Source organism: Strigops habroptila, chromosome 3 (assembly GCF_004027225.2).
Source record: "Strigops habroptila isolate Jane chromosome 3, bStrHab1.2.pri, whole genome shotgun sequence".
NCBI lineage: Eukaryota > Metazoa > Chordata > Aves > Psittaciformes > Psittacidae > Strigops > Strigops habroptila.
In genome coordinates this window covers 58,623,243-58,647,749 of record NC_044279.2, presented here as the reverse complement: position 1 = coordinate 58,647,749, position 24,507 = coordinate 58,623,243, and the positions used below count along the sequence as shown (strand labels likewise).

General features: G+C 39.1%; 1 protein-coding gene across 4 annotated transcripts in view; it reads right to left on the bottom strand.

Moving 5' to 3' along the window:
• The window catches only part of ITPR2 (inositol 1,4,5-trisphosphate receptor type 2), a 264,777-nt gene that overhangs the window by 77,798 nt on the left and 162,472 nt on the right, over nucleotides 1-24,507 (bottom strand). For all 4 annotated transcript variants that reach the window (XM_030477958.1, XM_030477953.1, XM_030477954.1 and 1 more), the window contains 4 exons: nucleotides 4,179-4,287; nucleotides 2,964-3,151; nucleotides 1,447-1,630; nucleotides 600-856 (listed from right to left, as the gene is read on the bottom strand). In XM_030477958.1, coding sequence (XP_030333818.1) covers nucleotides 600-856; nucleotides 1,447-1,630; nucleotides 2,964-3,151; nucleotides 4,179-4,287 — 738 coding nt within the window. The remainder of the gene's footprint in view (nucleotides 1-599; nucleotides 857-1,446; nucleotides 1,631-2,963; nucleotides 3,152-4,178; nucleotides 4,288-24,507) is intronic.

Genomic DNA, 24,507 nt, shown 5'->3' with positions numbered 1-24,507 from the left:
TGTTGCCCCATAGCTGAGCAGGTATGGTGGCACATTACAACTGCTCCTTGGCCATGTCAGTGCAGAATGGAAGCTCAGCTCAAATCACTTTCAACACTGCTTTCAGGGAGGCTGCTGGACAAGGCACTGAGGTATATTTGCAGAAAATTCATTTTGCAAAGGTTGCTATGGGGACAGTAATTTCTACCAGAGCAGCTGATAGCAGAGAAACACGTAGCATCTTAAAACCTTCAATCATAATATCTAGCAAAAAGAGCAGTACCAAACTATGCGCAGAAACTTCCTGTGGTCCTCAAGCCTGTGGTAAGCAATCCACAATTTGTTCACAGAAACCACACTAACAGGGACATTTAGGCATTTCTCAATCCCATGGGGGTATGCTGTAGTCCCGAAGCTATTCTGAGGACATAAACATGAGCTCAACCAGAGCATGCAAGTGGCTCTTGAAAGGGTTGTTTTATCCCTTGGACCAAAAGAACAACAACATTTTAGACACCTCCATGCTGTAACAGGAGTGATGCACATATGTGTTTTACTTCCCTTGTGAAATTCCAGCTCCTGTAGTATTTCCTTCGGAGCTCAACTCAAAAACACTTTACCTGGAGCTCTCGATTGTGGTTCTCACACAGAAGCTGAAGAAACCTCAATATTGGCTGCATGATTGCAATGGTAGGGCTCATGATTGCTTCTTCTGTGGACTTCTCCTCTGCATTTGCAGCATCTGTTCCTGAGGCCATAAGATCTATTTCTGGGTCCATTTCTCTTCTATACACAGAGTAAGCCTTTGACGTTGCAGATGATGCTTCTGTTAACTGTCCTTTCATACCTTCTTTCAAATGCAGGGTTGAATCTTTCACTGCAAAGAAGATAATTTTCCTTCATTTTTTGAAACTCTTTTGATTAAATAATAAGAAAACAATAATAATGAATGCAAATTTTTCTTTGTTGGGGACTAACTTTTCAAAGACCCCAAGGCAACTTACAAAGAACATAAAAGCAACATTCATGCAGGGATAGCATGTTCCAAATAAACCACAAACCAGAGTGAAACAGAACATTAAAACAAAAAGCCCTACTATTTCACTCCCTACTATATACAATAAATGATGAGAACAATGGAAGGACCACAGGGTGGGAAATCAGTGCCTGTGCTTGCTCTTGTGAAATTGCCCCATTAGCTGCAGCCTTTACTTCTGCTTCTCTAAAAATATGGTTCGATATCTTCTACTGGTGTAAACTGGCATAACTTCACTGATTTCACCAAAGCTAATTCCTTGTAACCAGCTTAGGAGGTGCCCTATAATTTAGAGAAAAACAGGTAAAAGATGCGAAGTAGCAGTGATTAGTATTAAAGCCTATTGATCAACACAGCATAGTATCAGTAGTTCAGCACACGCGGTTTGAATACAATGCTCTTCTCCCCTCTTTGCATGGGTGCGTCCTTACCTCTCTTTTTGGGAACAGATATGGTTAGGTCACTATCATCATCTTTCTTTTTGCTTCCTAAATCAATAGTGTTCACTGTCACTGTCGATCGTATCTCCTGCTGAGCAGCTTTCATGCGGTCATACAGGACTTTAAAGAATTTTTCTGACTTTTTTTGCTCCTTCAGCTGCTGGTAAGTCGAATACTGTCAAAAAAAAAAAAAAATCTTTTAGAAATCAGTCTTCTAAGGAAGGAGACATACAAAAATACACTTTTTTTTTTTTTTGGTGAAACAAATAATGAATAATTACTTCACTTACGCAGAACAAGTGTTGGTCACTGCCTGACCAGCTCTTTCACAAAGTGATATACAAGGCTGGTAACTGAGATTGATGATAACTTTTTTAAATTTGGATAAAATGGTGAATGCCGCTATTTGCAATCTTTAAAATGTCACAATATTACACTTGAAGTTAAATTACTTTGTGATACTATTTCTTTCTAAAGTTATAATATTTCATCTACAAATAATAGTGAAAAGTAATTGTTATTATTTAACAACAAGAGGAAGCATGAAACATCTAATGTGTAGTATTACAGCATAGATTATATAAATTCTTGTGCTTCATACAGAATCGGAATTAATATTTAAGGTTATTAAGTAGAGTCCTTTAGCATTATTGTCAAGCAGGCTGAGTACCATTTTCAACAGTTTACAAACTCTATCTTAAAGTAAAAGCCTTTTACAGCCCCTAACAATTCATTTTAGAAAGCTGCAACAAAAATCTCCCTTCTTTAACATTTTTTGGATGCTCTCTAAGGGTTACAGATCACATCATTATCTTTTTTTACAGAATAAAGATACAGAATGGAATTCCTCTCATTTTACTTTTATAGCCCTGCAATGAGGTACAAGTTGGTTATTTAGGCTCCCTTCACAGGCAATGATGAGATATGGGGAAAAGCAGGGAGTGATTCATACCATCTCCCCTCTCTTATGATATCTCTGCTGATCATATAATATGAAGAAACAATCATCTTATTCGGCTAAAATTAGGTGAGAAGAATATCATTCACAAAAAAACCAAAAAATTGACTCTGTAGTTTAAAGCAGTTATTTTCTACGGGCTGGGATATGGTCATCTCAAATGGCCAATTTTTCTCTCTTTGGAGATTTCTATGAATGTCTTTAAACATTTCCAGAAAATAACTTGATTTTATTGCTATTATAAACTTGAATGTATTGTAATTTTTAATTTACAAAGAGAGATATGAAATAACTAGTGATGAAATAACTAGAGATAATGCTTATATGGCAAAAACCAGATTAAAAGCAGCACTGGACTACACAGAAAGGGACAGTTCAAAAATTGGTTTGATATTGCATAATAACAGGGCATATTTACATTTGTATGATAGCCATACATATTGCAGTGATAAACTTTTCACAGAATTCACCGTATAAAGGTTCTTTCTATTTGTCTCCAGACTACATGCATTTAAAAATCAATATGTGAATAAGCAAATGAAATAAGTACCTGTGTTTGTGTATTTCCACCTTCGAGCAACGCGATACCAAGCAAAATGCCTTCTGAGAAAATTCTGTCATTTCTGGTGTTTACTATAACATCTATGACTAGTTCTGATGCACCTTCTTTATCCAGAAGGCACTGAATATCAAACATGGTTACCACAGACTTATCTGAGTCTTGTCCTGAAAATCCACCTGCAAGTAAGACAAATACATACCATTCATGTTTGTTTCACAAATGTATATGAAAATGAATCTATTGGCAATAATAATTTGCTTTATGCACACAGTAGCAAGGTAATAAATTTAATTTTGAAATTCTGTTTCAGGCAAAATTCCCTTTGAAACAAACAAGATTTTTGTGTGAAATTGCAATGTTAGGCTCTAAGAATAAGAAACAAAATAAAACCCAGAACCATTGTTCTGTCATGATATTCAGACAATAAAGAACTTGGAAATGATGCTGATTTGTCCACCGAACCCCTTTTTTAATTCCACTGTGCATACACTAAACTGTGATCTGAGTGCTCTGAGACCACTTTTAAACCTTCTGCCTCATTTCCTATGACATATTATTTTGGATTTCCTTAGAAACCACCCCACAGTAACTTCCCACCCTGCAACAGAATCGTACAAAAAAATTAGGTTACAGGGACCTACAGAGATCATCTAAAACTTTCTGCTCACAGTAGTTAGTGCAGGTTCATCAGTCTTGTCCAGTAAAGCTGTAACAAGAACCGACAAATTCTGCAGCCTCTCGTGGAAATCTGTTCCATTGCCTAACCAGTACCTTTGTGAGAAGCTTTTCCTTATATTTTTTTTTTTCATGTATCAATAAGGGATCAAGAATTAAAAAAAAAATAAATAAATTTAGCTTCCAGAAACAGCAACATCTTTGTTCATATGTTTTGTGCTTTGCCGAATATCTGGATGGGGATTTACTGGCAAATTAAAATGGGGTTACAAATTGGATCTGAATGGAGTGATTGCTTGGGAGGCATGGGGAAAGTCCCTACTTCAGTACTGCCAAATGCACACCAGCCATCTCAGTCAAGTGCGTGCAGCTTAAAAACAGGAGAAGTCTGATACTACCTCTCTTCTAACTGGTTACAGAATTGTTTGATTTATTTACCAACTGAATCCCTGGAGCACTTCCAGTGTGTCTATTAGAAAAAATGATGCTGCTAATTTTGTTCTCTTCAAATGATCTGTGTTGATTTACCTCCCACTTGTGCAGTTTTGCTGTAGCTGGCAGACAGAGGCCCATTCATACCACTTCCATATTCTCCTTTAAAGTAGCGATGTAAGAGTATTTTCCTTAAAGTGTTGCCCTTTAAGAGATGGATAAAAATAGAAGAAATAAAAGTTGCAGCCAATTTCCTTTGTTTGAGAAGCAAACTGTTTAACATAGATACATAATTTACCAGGCCTTTCTGTTATAATTAGTAAGCATACAAATAGTAAAGTTGTCCAGAAAAAAACATTAATGGTCTTACCTAACAAATCTCATGGGAAGAGTTCTAAAATACTGTTGTATAAACTTTCTTTGAAGTTTCTTTCAAAGTTATTGATTGTATATGAAATACCTCCACCTCAATAATTCTCACTGGCTAGCTGTAAGAAATGTATACTGAATATATTGAAACAAGTTCTACAAAGAGCCAATGCTCTACAGTGTGTCTATGCCCTACTCTGCCACGGCAGTACTTTCTTCCTATTTTCTGCAGCTGAGTAGTATCACTCCCTTTCTCTGATCTCAGATAATCCAGCTGATCATCTGAAAGAAGCCACATCACATGAAATATTAAAACAGAGATATGACATTTGAGAGAATAGCTTAAAAAGCATTCTCTCTACCTCCTTGTTCCTTTACCTACAAAACCTCAACCAGTCAAAATTTGCATGCAGCTGTGAAGATCTTCCTTTTCATTTTGCTTATGCTCTGCAACACAAGACACGTTGAATTAAGAGTTGCGGGTATCAATTACTTGGCCATTTTATTTTGCCTTCAGTCTCCTGGGAACACCTGCAGTCAACACTCAGCTTTACAGGGGGAGAAGGTGACACAACAACTGTAGGTCTCCGTGTAACCTAAGATTTTATAGAGAAAAGAGTACAGCAAGATCTCTGATGATTACCACAGAAGGGGAAAAATCATTCATTTCAAGAGGTTGGCAGTAAAATGGGACTACTTTTCCTTACTTTTATTCACCTACTGGCTTTAATGAAAAACGGTTCTTGAAAATATGTGCACCAAAAGCATTGTCAGTACTTACCAGCTCACCAGCGCCTGCACATTAGTGCAGCAGTCAACTTTGCAATCAAAACATCTCTGTGGCCACCACAGAAAGCAAGCAGTAAGGAAGCACGTCCCAGACGCACCTCAGGAAGCACTACTTGCACTCCCACTTCTCTGTTAACTTCGCAGTATTTCCAAGAGCAACCACACGCCCCAGTGGGGCTTCACTGCTTTATGGACCTCAGAGACAATGGGCTTGTCCACCCCAAAGAAATGCCAGAATGCAGTATGTGTAGCCAGACAACACAAAACAGCCATTCTTTCCTAGTTCTCGCTTTCTGATGTTTCAATTTGGTAACAGCCTATACAGAGTTCCTTCAAACAGCCAAGAAAAGTACAAGGCCTATAGTATAATATCAAAGGTATAAATACAATGCAAGAAATACAAAAAGCACCACGTACACATCTGCAGTGCCAGAGAATTTATTAGATGGATTTTCCAGGTGAGCTTAAGCCAGAGTGCTCTGCACTACAGAGGAAGACAGAGAACCAGAAGTCTCTGAGGACCTCACGTGGAGACAGATTCCTCCCCAGCCTAGTTTATGATGGGGTTTAAATCTGCTTGCATGGACAAGGTATGCTAATCAATCTCATAGGAGATTTCAAGATGGCTAAGAGTACCAACTCCTCCTGTTCAACATCCTGCCTCTAGCTGTGACCAAACTCCAGTCTTAGAGGAAAGTAATCTCATTTTCTTCATCTCCTGAAGAAGACAAACTTGCTACTGAAAAGGTTCCCACCAGAACTGATAAGCACGAACTGAGAACCAGGATAAAGTCTCTTTTCAAACTCTCTCAGGCATATACATCAGAGAGTTATAAAACTGTATCACACAAATAGAATCATAGCACAGAAACACTTCCTAACATCAGCCTAGGACCTGATGCAGAATGGGCACTCCACTGAGACAAGATCTTTTAATTGGAAAGGCTGGCATTTGCCATACCACTTGATTAACCACTCAGCTTGAGGGAACGTCCTCTACCAGCAATCTATGCAGTCTGTTGATGACTAACAGAGTGCCATGGTAAATTATATAAACAGTCACAGTGCAGTCATGGGAAGAAACACCACAAGCCATCTATCTATAGTTAAGAACAACAACCGTGGTCACAAGCTTTATTATTCAATCAAAACAGTCTTTATTTTATCAGGAAGAATGTTTAAGACCATGAAATAGCATTTGACTTATAAACTGAATGATTTAGCACTTGAGTCTTATTGCCTGGAAGCAAGTAACTGCTAGCACTTCTCAGATCTCCTCCCTGCCTTTTTACCTTCAAAGACAACAGGAGGAGCAGCAAAATGAAAGGCTATGGAAAGGGGAATTCTACTCCACTGATACCCAAACTAAGGCAAGGACTTCACTTTTTGTCCCAAAGAAGCAAGTCTTAATTATGAGAATTCCTGCTCTCTCTCACTTTTTCTCACTTCAACCTCTCATATATCCAGACAACTCTTAGAGCTCTCAGAAGCCAGAGTGCCAAAAGTCAACGACATCCGTGTTTGAAAAGCAGAAATGTACTGGAACCTCTGCTTTGCCTGACAGCTGTGCCAAAATCACAGCCTCAGACTCAGCTCGCATAATTGCAGGCTCAGGGTCTTCATCCCCTGTGTGATGACCTTGGGCAGCCAGATGACTTCCCCAGAACTTGTGATATCAGTTGCTACTACAAAGAGCAGAAGAGCCCATATGTATGAATCGGAGCCGAGAAATGTGCAAATACTCATGCAATGTATCGGAGACATGTGGCACCTCCAGCATGTAACTGTGTGAGGCACCATGCTAGAACAATGCTGGAAAGATCCTGCTTCCAGAAGACGTGCTGATCCTACTGGCATAGGTGTCTGGATATGCTTTTATGGGAATGAAAAAAAACATAGTCAAGAACAGCCCCATCATCTGGACAAGAAAAACTGCTGCCAGGGTGAGACAGCTATGCCATTGTTGTCCTTGTAAACAGTTTCCAAACTCAGTATAGCCACAAAATTAATATTGCCCAAAAGCAAATGATCGCAGCAGTAGCATGAATAAGCAGTTTGTAGCAACTATTACTGATACTTGTGTTACTAACGCAGAGGCCAAAAATAAAAGCAACTAGGTAGCACAGTGCGATCTTCCCTGACTAGGTTCCTACATGTGCAACAAGTCCCGACTTTCCAAGCTGAATCTCTCCTTTGCTGGCTACAATACGCTTTCTTTTATACCTCTTCCTAGGGTATGGAAGTAGCATGTAAACATCACCCAGCTGACTGCAATCCTTCTATAATGGCTAGAACATTGTATAGCTTTGAAAAAAACCACAATGAAACATAACAGTCTTATTGTTACCCATGAATACCACTGTATTGTCTCTAACAAAAGCTAGGATGAAGACTGAGGACACAAGAAAGGAACAACTGGTTATTGTTGTTGCAGTTTTAAATAGCTAGGGATTGACAGACAAAAGTTTCTAATAGGGAAAAATTATTCCAATAGGAACATGTCGATACAAACAAATTATGTTTTCTCAGTTCGTATTTCATTATACTACTTGGTCTTTAAATTTGATTTAAATGCCTTAATACAGTGGTTTATTCACTTTCCTTCTCCAAGCCTGCAAAAGGCTCATTCCACATAAGGATGGGGTGTTCTGCATGTGGAAGCAAAGGCACAGAAAGAGGTACATAAGGCTTATCATGGATACCTGCATCAGCACCAGCTTGCTATATGACACTGCCAAAAAATTATTTGTCCCGTACTCGCACAATTCTTAAGGAATTTGAATGATATTTATGATGTTCAGAAGGCTGAATTATATGTTCTGGTGATATCTTCTGGTTTTCACTCTACATTAAAATAACAAAGTGGAAATGCTCAGATTATCAGTGATAACACAGAAAAGGCAGCCATGTCCAACAAATATTTCTGTGATACAGTGGATGATGTTGTGAGTATATTTCAGTATTAATCCAGGAGGATTCAAAATTAGGCATGTTACATCTTCAGATTTGAATAACTTGAAGCCAAGTATAAAAAGGAGCTGGCTTGGATCCCTGGTCTCCTAATTCAAGTTTTCAGAAAGTTTGGAACAGATAGAAAATCCCAGAGAACTGGAAGAAACCTAACATGCAACAATGCTCTTGAAAAAGCATACAGGAGTACTTTTCATACTTTTTACTGGTATCAAACCCACTGCAGTGAGTTTGATATCAATTCAGAGAAAAACAAAGAAATGGCTGGTTTTGAGTGCCGTTAACAAAAACTAAAGGAAGCTCCTATAAACTGATGGCAGTTATAGTACTGGCATCATGTTGTAATAACTGCCTCATTATGGGCTTAAGAAAAACAGACCTTCTCAAACTTCTGAAGACTATTTTCTGGGTTTGCTAGTAATGAAAATATCACTCTGGTAAAGTTTGATAAACTGGTAGTGTCACACAATACCGTAAGGCAAATTTTTTTATTAAGTAACCACACAAGGATAATTATCAAATGGCGTAACAGCTAAAGTGAATGACAGAATTCAACATGCAGTTTAAAGCAAGAAATCATAAACGAATGTATGGGCTTCTAATGCGTAACCTCATGGAGTATTTATTGTCTGCCTGATTTTTTTTTTTTTCTTTTAAATGAAAAAGAATACAGAAAAAATGCTATTAATAGCATTCATCAAGGACACACAAAAAAGTGGATAAGGTCAAGTCACCAATAACAGTTTAGGCCCCATTTATTAAACTGACCAGAAGCAAACAATATGAGCCTCATTATGTCCAAACCTCTATAGGTCTAGTTATAGATGTAATAACAATAAAATGCAGAACACCAGAAAATGAAGGGCTCAGTTCAAGGAGGCCATGTCTCTGGGGAAGACTAGAAGGTCTTGGAGAAAAATCGGTGGAACAACAATTCCCAAAATCACATGTTCTGGTAAGGGTAACAAGAGCTATTACGTAGGATTCCTGAGCCTATCTTACTTCTCCACATGCAGGGGCACGTTACTGTAGGAATACTGTATCACAGGTTGGTGTCCACAATTCAAGAAGAATGCTGACAAATTGGATTAGGTTTGGAGAAGCGCCACAAGAGTGATTAGAGAATGAAACATGCCTTCTCATGAGAAATTCAAGGCTTTCAATCTACTGAGCTTATCAGTCTAAACATGAACTACATGAACTCTGTTTCTGACTATCTACATGAGAAATCTGATAATGTATGTAATGTATGACTTCAGTCTACAAGATAAAGGTGTAAGACACACTGGTGAGAAGCTGAAGACAGAGAAATTCAGCTAGAAAAGAGGCAGAGGCAGCTGGGTTATTCAGTTTGTGGGTTATGAATTTTATTTTTATGTAACAGTAGTGGCATTTAGCTATTGGAACAGCTTAAGAAGAGGTGTGATAGTCTCTATTGCTGGCAGTTACTAAATCACGACTAGGTGGCTTCTCAGACAGAAACTATTTGAAGATCTTGTGGTCTATGTTAGGAGAACAAGCTGGGTGACAAAAATACGTCATCTCACATAATCTATGAAGACATCATGCCACCTTCTCCTGTGCTAAATATAGACGGGGTTAGAAGCCTGGCTTTCTATGAAGGCTGTTTAAAAACCGTCTACTTCTACATGTTTCTTCTCATAATTTATAAATGAAATTTCTTTTCTGCTTGGTCTGAGTGTCTGCTTCAGGATGATTTTTTTGTTGTTGTTGCTTTTTACCCATTTTTAAACTATTTTTGTTCCCTTATTTCCCTTGAAGAGAAAACATGGCAGGAGAAGTAGTTTTGTGCAAGTGGTTTCTTGAAGATACCATGCATGGAGGTCTTATAACCCTTTAAATTATGATTCAGCCTGCTTTTGAAATGTAAGATGGCACAGACATCTCATTCTAAAGAATTTCTTCATATAAGGAAGAAGTTCTTTACTGTGAGGGTGGTGAGGCACTGGAACAGGCTGCCCAAAGAAGTTGTGAATGCTCCATCCCTGGAAGTGATCAAGGCCAGGCTGGGTGGGGCTTTGAGCAATCTGGTCTAGTGGGAGGTGTCCCTGCCCATGGCAGGGGGTTGGAACTAGATTATCTTAAGGTCCTTTCCAACCCAAACCATTCTGTGATTGATCTTCAAAATGGACCAACTGAGGCACACAGCTACCAAGTGCATGGTGTTGCACGAGCACAAGCTTGGAAGAGAGCCCCAGAGTCTTGACTCCCAACATGTCCACAAAATGGAATATTTCTGCTTTCATGATGGCAGCAACTTCCGGGGGCTCATGAGTTGGGAGAGGTTGGTTGTTCAGGGGCATTGTTTTGTTTGGTTTTTATAGAGAGTGAGCTGTTCCCTGGTTCTGATCTTTTGGCAACAAGATGTTTTCATAGCCAACTGATAGTTCAATTTGACTTATTTTCACACTCAAAAAATAAAAATGACACTCAGCAGCAGAGTTGAGAGAATAAACACTGGGACACTTATTCAGGGAAAAAGCACTTTTAAATATGATGTTGGGTCCAGCTGGTGTCCAGCTCTGCTTCCTCTAAAATCAAAGGGACATTTGCCAGTAGCTTCAGTAGGAGGAGGAACAGACACATACTTTGCTGGGCAGAAGTTTTTATACAACGTTAAAAAGAAAAAACCCCAAATATGCACCAGACTTCATGACACAGTTCTCCTAGGAGAGAAGAACTGGCCACCCACACCTCTCAGCTGTCTCTCATTAGGCAGAGACACCCCACATTTTAAATGTGCCATTGTTCAATCCTACACAAATCTGGTTTTAATCCTACTTGTCTTAATACATATTGCCTACATTGCAAATGCTAACTGATAAACCTGAGGTTTTAACTAGTGCACAGATTCATTAACACATTCAGATAAAATAAGGCACAACAAAGACAATCCTTCTCTAAAACCAAACTGCATTGGTTTAAAAAAATAATTCACGTTTTAGCAGCCTTTTAACTCTTCTTTCCTTTGCAGTTCCAGGTTCCATAGAAAGCTGGAAACTAAAGTGCCAAATATTGGAAAACAAATGCTATTGCCAGTCTATTTTGAATATGGATAGTGAAAAGAATACTGGACACATTGCAAGAAAACCAGGTTTTGTCTGGCAACTGTCCAATTCTGCACCCTGAAAGAAGACTTAGGAAAGTGTCATAGTAAAAGAAAGATTTCTTTTTTTCTTTGGCAGTATCTCTAAAAAGTGTCTCCACTAGGAATACAGCAGGAAAGGAAAACTGTTTCGATTAGGGAAAACCTCAGCATTGGGGCATTCAGGCTTAGACTGGGAAGAAAACATTTTAAAAATACAGTTTGATTTTGTATATTATAAAATTTTACTATTGCCCAGAAAATATTACTAGGTGTCAAATCTCCTCTTCCTCCCCACCCCCCAATATAAGATCTCTATATATGTATATATTCATTTGTACATACAGAATAGGTCTTTGTGTGGGGAAATATTATTGTTAATATCTGTCACTTGTCTCATTGCTTGTTTGGCTACATGGTTTCCATCTGTATTCAGAAATTGTGCACTTATAAAACAGATCATGTTTTGTTGTAATTTTTCCTTTGCAACTTTCTCTAGTACAAGACATAGCATTGAGACACACAATAACCCAAGTTCTCCACCACTGAAAGAAAACAATGTAAGACTTGATCCCAATTATTCAAAAGCCTTTATGACTGCACCATCAATATCATACTGTAGAAAAAGACCAGATCTGAAAAGCATAATTTTCAAAGACTAGAATTATCTAACTCTTATGCTGCAGGGGGTAAACTTTCAAAGTGATGCACAGAGAGTTATGCACACAAATTCTATTATTTGTTAACAGGATTTCTGTGTGGAAATCCCCATGCTCCGCAAGAAAAAATTACCCCTAAAGTGTCCTAATGTGAATATTTACCAAAACAGACACTTTATTTCCAGATGCATACTTATGAGCGCTACTGTGCTTTGACATTTTAAGAGCAATTTGAAACAGGTAGCTAGGGAAAAATAACAGAAGTGGCCAAATAGTATTTTCATTACATTATTCTGTTTTGCTGTGTTGCTATTATGTCGAACTTCAAAGCCAAAGCATTACAGATGCCTGATTTACTAGATAAGGGATGCACTGCAGACATAACTGCATGTCCTATTTTAAATCAGATATGCCAGGATCTTCACTTGTTGGCTCAGGATTTTCAGAGTGGCTCAGGAGGCACTGCTGTACTTCAGTTTTCACCTGCTCATTTTTACCCACCATGAGCTTCACCGATTTCTCGACTTCAACCTTGTCTACTCATAAAGATGGATACGAAACTTCAGATATTCAGAATTTTGACTAACACATTCCAGATACTCCTACCACCACTTACATTTGAAGGAACCTATGCATTTTCTAAACCAGTTTATCAAGATTATTTTGCAATCCAGGTTACCAGGCCTTTGGAAATTTTTCAATGGATTTCACATGAGTTCTGGGTTGTATCAATACCAACTGAGTACTTCATGGTTTGGGGGTTTACTGTGGAAATGCCATTAAACTGTGACCAGTGCAACTTCTCCAATATATACAAATATTCCCAGTTAATTTTAATTATTCAGCTAGAACTGCTCTGTATGTCTATGTATTTAAAAAAAAAACCCAAAAAACAACAAAAACAAAAAAACTCCATGGTGATATTAAAAGAAACTATCTTGCAAAATAATCATGGGACGTGACTTGTCTCAAAACAATACCCAGAACTCATCAAAACCAACCATTTTTCCTCTAATGCCACTCATTCCTGTCTAAACACCACTATATTTAGTGCATGTAACTGCCAGATTCTGTCCTCCCATGATTTACATACATGCTTTTGACAATGATCAGCAACCCTATCTATACTGCCCCAAAAGCTAGCCTGACAAAAATGACCAAGACGCACACCTGATGCTTCTGAGAAATGCCCCTTGCATTCTTACATGAAAACAGATACCGAATTATTGCTCATTTATTGAACTTCAGGCATTAAGGAGAAAACCAAGTGTGTACGTGTGTGTGTGTGTCCACCTCCAAGTATACTTGCATTTTTAGATGTTTAAAGACTGTACAAAATCAGCCCCCTTAAATAGCTTAAAATGAAAGACCTGAATTTACTTTAAAGTCTTGAAAGGCCAACATACGAGTTTGCATTCTTACAGTCTAACAGACTGTGGCTACTGCAAAGGAAAACAGCTGGTCAAAACATATTTAAGCAGCTCCTATCTATGCAGCAAAACAGAAATGGCTAAAGGAAGCCAACCCTGTGGCAGATCAGGGCAGCAGCATTTAAACTACCAGTGTTATCAATGGTATGTGGAAACAGAGTCTTTGCATCTACCTTGCTGGAAAATGAGCACAAATCAGCTCAAGAGAACAGTCTGGGTGGAATCAAGGTACAGCATGTTATGTCCTAAATGCAAACTGCAGTGACAGGCAGGCTTTCCCCTTGCTCTATGCTGCACAGCATGGCAAAGAAAACAAAGCATCTTCCTCCATTTCTAAGCAGAGGAGAATAATTCCCACCTGGAGCTGCTGCACTGATTTCACTCTATCTATGAAATTAGGAGGCATTTCAGACTAACAGAAAAGTAGAGCCAAGTTAGACAACACTATAAATCCAACACTTTATTAGCTATTCATTTTGACAGGGATAACTTGAAAATATTTATAATTCATGTTCCCTGTCTTTTAAAAAAAGCAGTAGTTTGAACAATTTTCCATTAAACTTAACTGGGAATTTTCCATTAATACCAACTTTCCCAATTGTATTATTCTTTTCAGGATAGCTGGCACTTTAAGTTCAGCACCTAGAGTTACATGCTTGTATGAAAATTCCAGTTTACATCAAATATAAAAATCCAAAACAAAACCCACACACACCCCTCACATAATTTCTAGTGCTCCTGGTCTTGGAAATGTGAAATCTGTGTGGCCAGAGACAGAAGGCCAGAAACCCCCCCCCAAAAAAAACCAAACCTAAAATATGTTGTTGGGGTTTTGATCATTGGGAAACCAAGTCAAAGTAGTTTCATCATTTTTAGGAGCCTGACTCATGACTTTGATTGCCAGAGGTGGTAAATACCAAGTAAACACACTTAGCCACCTCCTCCAGCAGATTGTTGATACTGCGTGCTAAGAGGAGCTCAAATCCTTGATACCGACTCTCAGCAAGGACATAGCTGCTGACACATAGCAATCGATACAAGCCACCGCATCTCCTCTTCCTCAAACAGCAAATCAGCACTGCCAGAAATGGAGCCCAAGTAACTAAGAATTAATGGCGATCCAGGATTACGAGGTAAGGCCACGCTAAAAGGAAAGGACCCCTTGGTTAAGCATGAGAAATGGGTAATCTTACAACTCAAACAAAGTTACTTAAGATCTGAGCTCCACTTCTGCTCTGCCAAATGCTGTGCTGCTACATTGAGTTTGGCTGCAGGAAAACTGAGCGCTGAATTCCTCTGGAGGCTGGAAAAAAGGTGTTTGGCAGGTTCATTCCCCAGGAATAAGGAATCAGGTCTTGGTTCAGTCCCTAGGTTAGGCCAACTAATGTCATAAGTGAGCAGGCCAAGCACCTATCTAGGGTCATTCAGGGTATATCCTGGCTTTTACCTACTGATTCACAAAAGTGCAGTGACTTGGTATTGGGAGCTGGTCTTTCCTGGCATATCTGGAGTTTTAATAATAGAGCATCTCTTCCAAATGACAGACAGACATTCTGATTTTTCCAGGCATCTTCTGATTTTCAAGGTATCTTTTACTAGGAAAAAGACTCCCTGTTTTCCAAGCAGTTCTCAATCTTCCCTTTTAAATTAGAGGCCAATATTAGCTTTCTACTCTTGGAGTCTAAGATTTCATCAGTTCAAACGAATAAACCTAATAACATCCTTTGAAGAGTGCCACGGAAATTATTCTGACTGTGTAACTCTGCAGCAGAAGTTTCATAAACTGTTTCTATTAGCCAAAGTTGCCGAATGAAACTGAAACATTGTTAAGAGAGTAACATTTTGGTTTTAGTAACTTTGAGAGGTATATTAGCTGTCATGCTAGAGCTCAATAGTTCCTTAGGTGTCGTCTTGTTTTAGGAGCAACAGCAATTTCTAAATGCTAAGTTTCACAAGATCAGGAAGAAGTTCTCTTCTAGGTTGGACAGAAAGAAAAACCTAACAAAAAAAAAAAAAAAAAAAAAAAGGAACAAAACAAACTGAAGCCACTCTAGAATTGGTAGGAAAAAAATGACCAAAATTTGCTTGAAATTAAATTAGCTATTCAAAAGTAGAGACAAGGGGGAGACGACACATTTTCATGAGGCTGTCTCAGCTTTTCAAATTCCCACTGCTAAAAGAAAGATTCATGTTTATATAAAAAACAATATGCAAGCTGTTCACCTAGAATATTAAATTGCCCCTTTATATTTAATATTTGCTAAAATTGCTGAGTTATTTATGTCACAGATAAGATTGCTGCACATGTGCAGTAGCTGTTTCATCATAATATATTTTAGTATACATTTATTATGAAGCTGTTGCCATTATAATGCCTAAATTTCTATTGCTTCCAAAAGAAATACATTATCACTGGAATGTTCCTACATGCACAGCATGTAGCTATGGAAATACAATGTCATATGCTTCTTTAGAGCTGTTAAGTACAGCATAGATTGACGGTGAGACTGCAAAAAACCTGCTCTGGAGGTCCTCAAACTGACTTGCAATTTTTTCTACTGTGTTTCAAGAGTACTGATATCCCTGCTAATGACATCTCTCTGATAAATGCCATGCAACATCCCAACATTAGGGCTCAATGGCATTATGAAAACCCAGATGAACTTCACAGTTTCGATAACTAGAAATTAGACTGTATATGCCAGCCAGTCAGTGCTTTGAATGAATACAAAACAAAACCCACCAACAGTCTTAGGGGCTACATGATTCACAGCTCAGGCTATTCTGATTATTAGTAAAATCCTCTGTTCTGAATGCAGCATTGCTGCTGCATTTAGTTAGCCTATCTCTGTGAAAATCATCTTAAAAGGTTGAGCAAGGTGTGAAAAAGTATAGACGAAGTTAGTGTCCTAAGCTAGGTCAATGGCACAGTTTCATCTGAAGTTCTGTGTTTACTACAGGTTGCCATCTCCTAGAAGGCTCAGAGAAGTGCTGGGAGCACACAAAGGTGTGGAAAACATGTGGTATTAAAGATTGAGATTGCTCGCCTTGGAAAAGAGATGGAAAGATGTGACAGCAGTACAGAAAAGTATGGATGGTGAGGACATGGGGAAGTCAGGAATTTCTGTTTCCTCTCCCACCCAACAAGGGGCCTTCAAAGGAATGTAAAGATGATCAGTGAAAATGTGATAAAGAAATCCTTGTTAACCCACACATAATTAGATGGAAGAACTCATTACCATGGGAAGTCACTGAGACCAAGAATTCAGCAAGAATCAGAGAGGATTTGGGCATTTCTATAGAAAACAAGCAAAACCAATCACAATAGCAAATGTTAAAAAAAATTACTATGGGAAACAAGACAAAATCTCACGCTTTAGAGGCCACAGATTTATGATCTTACTGTTAAGGATTCTCCCAAGACTTCAGGAAGAATAGAAAACTTCAACTCTGCCTACAGTGGGGACACTTAGACCTTCTAAAGCATCTGGTGATGGCCACACAGAGAGACAGCACTCTTAATCCTCTGGTCTGACCCTCTTTGGCAATCTGCATGTGTTTAAGAGAGACACGAACTGTACCAAGTTTATTTGTATTGGGTCCAAAAACTAGTGCAGTGAAATGTAGATTCAAGAAAAAAATTATTTTTACGAAATCCCTGATGTGGAGATAGTCAGAGCAGAGCACTATAGTAATCTGAAACATCAGCTGGAACTCTACACTCAACAGGCAAAAAAGGCAGAATTGCCATGACAAGAAAGTACACATTACCAAAATCTTAACATGAAAATGGTCTGCATTTCGTCTATCTGTCTTCATCTTTGCTCAGCAAAATACTACTGGCTTATACAAAAATGATGGCAGGTAGAAACACTCTAGATTTTGAACAAAAGGCAACTTCTTAGAGAGAAGCTCTAGGCTCCCTTCTTCAGTGAGACATTCTGCTAGTGTTGACCTGGGTGCCCATACTCACTCAGAAAACTCTCCAAACTTGTCTTTCTGCCTCTCACAGATGAATTTTCTGTTCCTGTACTAACAAAGTCCAAAATACCTCACCCTCTAAGACACTAAAGAATGCCTTTGCATGCCAGAGACAGCCACAGCATCAGACTTCTTAGTTCTGATGACAGTCTATGAACACCAGATCCCTCATTTAGCCCTAAATAACACTGCCCAGAATGTCACCATTATTTAGTTCCTTTGATTAATTACAACTTTGCAATGACTATGTTACATAAAATGGTTTCCTATACATATTAAGCATATTATATTAATACATATTATACATGCATATTTCTGTCTCACTGTGAGCCCACCTGATGATGAAACAGCTTTTTGACTGCTAAGGATTGAGTGTCACACAGATGCCTCTGCCTATATACTTCATGTTCTTTGGCCTAAAATTCACTATACATAGAAACAAGTACTAGTATTCTAGATGTGGCGCCCAGAGCTGCCAAGACTTGGCCAAAAGCTTGACAGATTTATATAGTGCAGAAGGGATGATGTCGAAGACCAGGACAGCATCTGGATTTTGTCTCTCCTGCTTTGCTGTCTCCCATCTTTTTTCTTCCTTCTTGTCCCCTCTGAATTTCCCTTTTTCCTCCCTGTCCTCTGGCTGTACCGATGACACACTATAATACATATAACACTTGATTTGTAGCTTCTCCTCCTCGGTAATCATGCCTCCTTGTTTGGTAAAACAGCTCTGGAGGAGACTGGAAAAGGGCAAGTGAGCATTTGGGAAAGAAGCATCTGGTTAAAAGTTGAGCCTGTTCTCCTCCTCCACACTCAAATCACTAACCTGAACACTCAGAAGAAACACACCTGATGATTCATTGTAGCAAAAGCATTGGAACTCACAGAACAAACCAAGATGAAGTAAAATTATGTCAAAAAACGGACTGGAGTAGCTTAAAATGGAAGAAGGCTGGCAGGTGAAAGAAGTTCCAAGCACAGCATTCAGTTTTGCAGAGAATTTTCCTCAGGCTTTGGTACATGCAGGTAAGTACCTCAGACAACAGCAAAAAATCATTATAGATCAGAACAGAAACAAATCTTCAATGAATATGTATTGTGTAAATCAACAAGAAGATGAGGAAGGAAGGAGGATATTCTTCAGAGTGTAATCCTGGAGCACCTTCAAACACAAGAGAAGTCAAAGGGAGCTGAGTATGCTGAGTACCTGACTGGGGACCTAAATGAAATCATGCTATTGTAAACTTCACATTAGGATGATTCTCTAGTGGTAAAGTAGAAACATTAATTTGGAATTTCTTTGCTGCAAAGCCCTTAACATTTTCAGCACAAGACTTAGGTTTAATTTGAATAGGTCTGGGCAACAGATATATTTACAGTGGCAAAGGCTTTTTATATTGCTTTCACTAGCAGAATGCAGAGGCTCAAATGACCAATTAAATAGGAAATTTTATTTAAAAAAAAAAAAAAAAGAAAAGCTAGAGCCAGTGTCTTTTTAAAAATACCCGATGTGTAAGACAGACTAAATTGAGTCAGTATCTGGGAATGTCCATGCTCTGACCTGTGTGAAAAGGCAGCCTGGGGTACTGTGTACAGGCAAGACAGTTACCATGGATACCTCACTGCTTTAGGTGTAGAAGCTTAACATTACAAACAACTTTGCAGCATTAGGCTATTGGCCTCATAAACCCACTGCAAAATAACAATGAATTCTGAGATAACCATTATGATCTGTTTCTTGACATGTGAATATAAATCTTGTATCATAAAGCAAAAGACAAAAGCAGCATTGAGAAGAAATGGCCAGATCTTGCAGGCATTAATTAACAGCCTGCTCCTGAAAGATGCTATGGTCCTCGGCTCACACTGATGATAATGGGACCTGCAGCTAGGCAGCTTGTCTCTGAATACTGTCCTCCTGCCTAAAGTTTTGCCTAAATTAGGGCTCCAAACTTGAGTCAACACAACAGAGACAGAAGGAGATGCAGGCAGATTTAATATAACTTGATCATTGATTACGAAAAGCTTTCTTTTAAAGTTTCCCTTTAACAGCGCAAGTCACTCTGTAAATATCTACCACAAGGTTTATGGTGTCATGCAGCATGCATGACATGCTATTAAAGGACTGCTATTTCACATGAAATGTTATACTGTATTCCCACTTCCTTCAAAGATCACCAGGTCTGTGCAGGAAGACGCTAAACATGGGTGATATGTCCAGTATTAGGGCAGTATGCCTTCTGAATGCCTTCAGTTGTTGAGAGAGGCCACAAATTTCTCAGCTGGACAAGAATGGCTTCACAACTGCAAACACATCTCTTGACCTAAATACCACTCCATCTGGCAGACAGACACTCTCAAAAGAAAATCTGCTTCATACCACTGTGTCGAATACTGGCAAAAGACACTCACCCCTGTCCACCAAACTATCTGATCTACTGATCCAACAGTCAACCATTCTTCAGACAGTGAATGCATCTATCTCCTTCTTTACCTAAAGCAAAGGTTCACAGGAAATCACTTGAGATGCTTTCTTCTGGTTTTGGTATTAAATTACAGACGGAAAAAGTTCAGGTGCAGGTGAAGGTAGTGTTACATTTCAGGGGATGAAAAAATCCATCTCAAGGAGATTTATGACAATATAAACTATGCCACAACTAGGAGCTCACATGCATCAAAAGTAGTGCCCATAGCTGGCTCTTACATCACTAATTAAGATGCTTCTGCAACAAGATTACAGATGTAGTTATTGCAAAGCTGTAATGGCCAAACCCTTTCGTAAGTCACAACCACTAATCAACAACAACGTGCTGGAAGAGCTGCTAGTTACAAGCTAAGAAGTAAGCGGAGAAGTTGGAGCTGATCTCAAATGCAGATACCTGCGCCTGTCAGGTGCATTCAGCTCATAAGGTTTAGTTGAATACAGATGTGCCTACTTACAGTGTTTCATAATCAAGTAACATGTATTTGTTCAGCTTTCTGCAGACCTATCTAACACAGGAAAGCAGACTCCTTCCATGGTTTGTCAACGTGTTTTGGCAGTGAGTGAGTTTCCATACACTGTAGTAAATTTTGCACTGAAGGCACCCTAATTTTTTGCTAGCACAGAAACATATTTCAGCCTTTGTGGCACATACTGTACAAATGCAAAGGGGCACAAGCGAAAACTAAACTCTTCATTCAAATGACTACTATCCTAGATCTGCACCGCAAGAGACTACTTTTTTTGTGCCCATAATTACAACAAGGAATAATATAGATCACATAAATGCCAAAGTAACTGATAAGATGCAAGCTAAGTAGGCACTTTTGAAAGTAACACAGCACCAAGGGCCCACATAGCTTGAGAGCAGTGTGGGTGCTTAGGTCCCCCTCTAACTGAGTTATTGGCAGAAAATAATCCTTAGTTTTGATCTAAGCTCTCCCCATCAACATTTGAACTACAACTACCTTAGTTTTCTAGCAGTGAGGAGAAGGTGCAATGGCTGAGAAACATCTAAACCAGTTTCTTGGTGAGCAGGAATGGAAAACTTCTTACTTGTTATGACTGACCCTTTTATGCTGCTCAGCTAACACAAAGGAGGGGAACCCAGATGCTATCACACAGGGAACTCTGTGCAGGCAATGCTAGCAGCAAGGGTACTATGGCTGCAGTGATCCCATCATGGCTCTAATATCATTAGAAATCTCTTCACTGGCTTTAATGGGATTTGGATCAGGTGCAAAAGAAGCCACATCACCTTTCCCTGATCTGTTGCTCCTACCAGCACAGCAAAACAATCAAATCCCAAGTATCTATTTCTGCATGTCTGCACTCCATGAAGGACACATCCCCCCCCAAATCCACACCCAAGCAACCTCAATAGTCATAAATCAATTTGATTCTTCATACATAAATGTCAAGAATTAGTAATGTAGGTAGGAAAAGGAAGCAAAGAATTAAACATAAAGTTCTAACTTGGTATTTTCCCCTCTAACAATGTTCCTGGGTATTTTAAGTAAACAACCATACAAAAGAAGCGTGCAAGTGGCTAGAGCTATAATTATAATAATATTAATCTTAGCATCCACATAGAGTGAAATGAAGTATTGAAAATGCACATTAAAGCCTCAGATGTAACAGAAGCTATGCCACACATCCAAAACCATCACTATACAAGTTGTAAGAAGCAGCACCTGATTTTTCTGGATTCTGTCTGTGCTACTACACTTCAACATCAAAGAGATTATTTTAAAAATATTTCGTTGTGTGCAATGTTGGCTGAGGTTTGTTCCTGTCCTTGCCCTTCTAATGAAGAGATTAGCTAGATTTACAGCAAGGCATAAGTTCCTTGGTGTTTTCCTAGAGAAAGAATCCCACTCCTCCTCATTTAAAAGCTGCTAGCCTTGCTGTAGGTAGTAATTATGTTGAGGGTGAATTGCTGTGGTTTCTGTCTGGCAACACATAGCACTGGCACATGCAATCCCCACACTGTCTGGAAACAGCATTATATCAAACCATCCAAGCTAGTGGCTTACTTCACCAGCTATAGCCCTTTGAAATCTGCCAGCTCCAGTGACTTGCTATGTGCACTTCTGCTTCTCAGACATCAGCTTCATCACGTTTATCACACATGTATCAGTTTCCTTTAAAAACAAAATTTGGAAGCATCGACCTTCAACCTAACTTAAAATCTTATGAAGAAAAAAAACCCCAAACCCCTACATATCTAACAGCAAGCAACTGCTTGATTTTAACACTAAATCTGAACTCAGTTCATGAGAGCCTGTGCGTGCATCCATGTAACGCTATGGAGAGGAACCTCAGGAAACACAAAACGAGAGAACCAGAAAGGGGAAGCTGCACAATGCTGCTAGTGAAATCAGTTAATGAGTTTATTTGGAGATAGCCTAGATATTCCTAATGCACGGCAGCACTGCACACTGTAAGCAGTCACATCCCATAGTTTAATCTACAAGCTATGTATCAGACTCTTAATTAAACGCAGTTCTGCTGGGATCCCTGCACCAAGATTAAAAATCACTGAGAAATCTCAAATCAAACATATCATTTAACTTCACGTCTCCAGCTGTGAGGCAGCCATGTCATATTATGTGAAGACCTGTGAATGAGTATTTTCTGCTGAAATCAGTGGGACCAGACATCAAGCAGGGAACTGCTCAGCCTGTAACAGATGTATCTGCCCCAGCACCATAGCTGTGTGTTAAGTAGGCAACAGCCTAAGCCACAGAATCACTGCATTTTCTACATGATTTGAAAACAAACACGTTGCACTTTAACAAGAAATGCTGTAACTATGTCCTTGGAGGATTGTTGTTCTGTACCAAAGAGTTATTTCCCTTCCTTCTTCTCCCCTCCCCCACCTCCCTCCCCTATGAATTAGTAAATGAATTTCTGCCACAAACCCTCAAACCATATTCTTCCCAATCAAAGAGTAAAACGATACCCAAGAGAGCAAGGCAGCACAGAACCAGTGAGATCCTGCAGACAGCTAGACTGGATGGAAAGCTCCTGCCACTGCCACACACAGATGGGCACACATGCTCAGAAAGCCGATGGGGGTAAAACAGGACAATACCAGAAAGAGGATTACATCCAAACGACATTGCTGGAAAATGTTCTCCTGGAACCAGACAGCTGAATCATCTGTGACCAGACCAAAAGGGATGATACACAAAAAAGACAGTACATGTAATTTAATAAGTAAACACAGATATTTTTAATTTTTTTTTTTTTTTCCCCTGACCCTGAACTGCAAGTTTTGGAACAATTTCTTAAGGACAAGGTCCATATTATGGGAGAATCCAGCATATGCATTTATGGGCAAATACATTACAATCTGCATATATTTTCAGGGGAAATGAAGCCTGCAGTTTTGCTCAGGGTCTGCACTTCAGTGTTTTAGCAAATGGGGGATGTAATGTGTGCCTGTGAACTCAGCCAGAATACAGATCCAAGAAGATGGGATTCTTATAATGTTTTTTGTAAGATGCAGTGCTACAGGGCCTAAATAAAAAGCTTTTCAAAAAGTCATTGCACATAGCATGAGAATAAAGTGCTAGTCCCAGCAGTAGCCGCACAGCCGGTATCCACATTCTACAACAATCGCACAGCTCAAATCGTGACTATGAAAGGACAGCCCAAGCAGCAGGTGGGATAGAGGGATGGCAGGGGAGTCCATACCCGAGCACCTCTCTCTCCAATCTGTCTGTTCGTCAGTCATGTCACATGGGCTGTTCCCCTGCAAGGAACATCCAGAGGAATAGAGAAGCTAGAAATGCGGGTCCCAGGCAGGGGAAGCAGCTGGCAGGCATTTGTAATTGAATTCCAGGAGGACTTGGTTTATTTTTAAAAATCTCTGTAGGCTGGCTTTTTTTTTTTTTTTTTAAACAGGTGAACATTTCCAAAACTCGAAACAGTTTTAAAGTTTCATTACATACATCTCTGAGTTCTTACACTGTGTAAAAATTGTGCCATGGCAGCAAAGTACAAGCAAACTGAACCAGATTCTAAAACTCTGCACCAGGGAGGGAGAAAATGAATCAGTTTTATCTTTAATTGTATATTGTAAAGATAAAGAACTTCTGTTTTGAAGTGCAAACACACAAACCTCTTCTACTGTATTTATACCCTGAACTGTAGGGACACTGGTTTTCTACCAACCTCAAAATAAGCCACATCTCATTGTTATTATTTATGTCCTGTGCTCCTGCAGCATCTACGAACTCACAGCTCTGAGAGCACACTGATACTTTAGAAATGAAGCCCTGCAAAAACTGCCAAATTGTGAAGATTTTCATTCTGTTCCTTCCATAAGTGGTATCTGAACAACATGTTTTCATTTGACCAGTTTAACACCATACCTAGCCACTGGCAGAGCTAAACAGGACTCCTGACTTGCTCTCATTCATAAGCAATCTGACCTGGTCAAGTTGTATTTAGAGCTTTCTGACCTTTAGAGCTCCTTTATCTCCTGCAATGCCTGTTAGATGATAACTGGAATCCTAATATTCTCTCATTACAGTTTGGAAGAAGAATGGTCATTTATTTTGAGAGGGAGCATGCTGTTAATATCCAGTTGTCAAGACCTTCGATTCTGCTTACCTGTTTGGGCACTACTTCT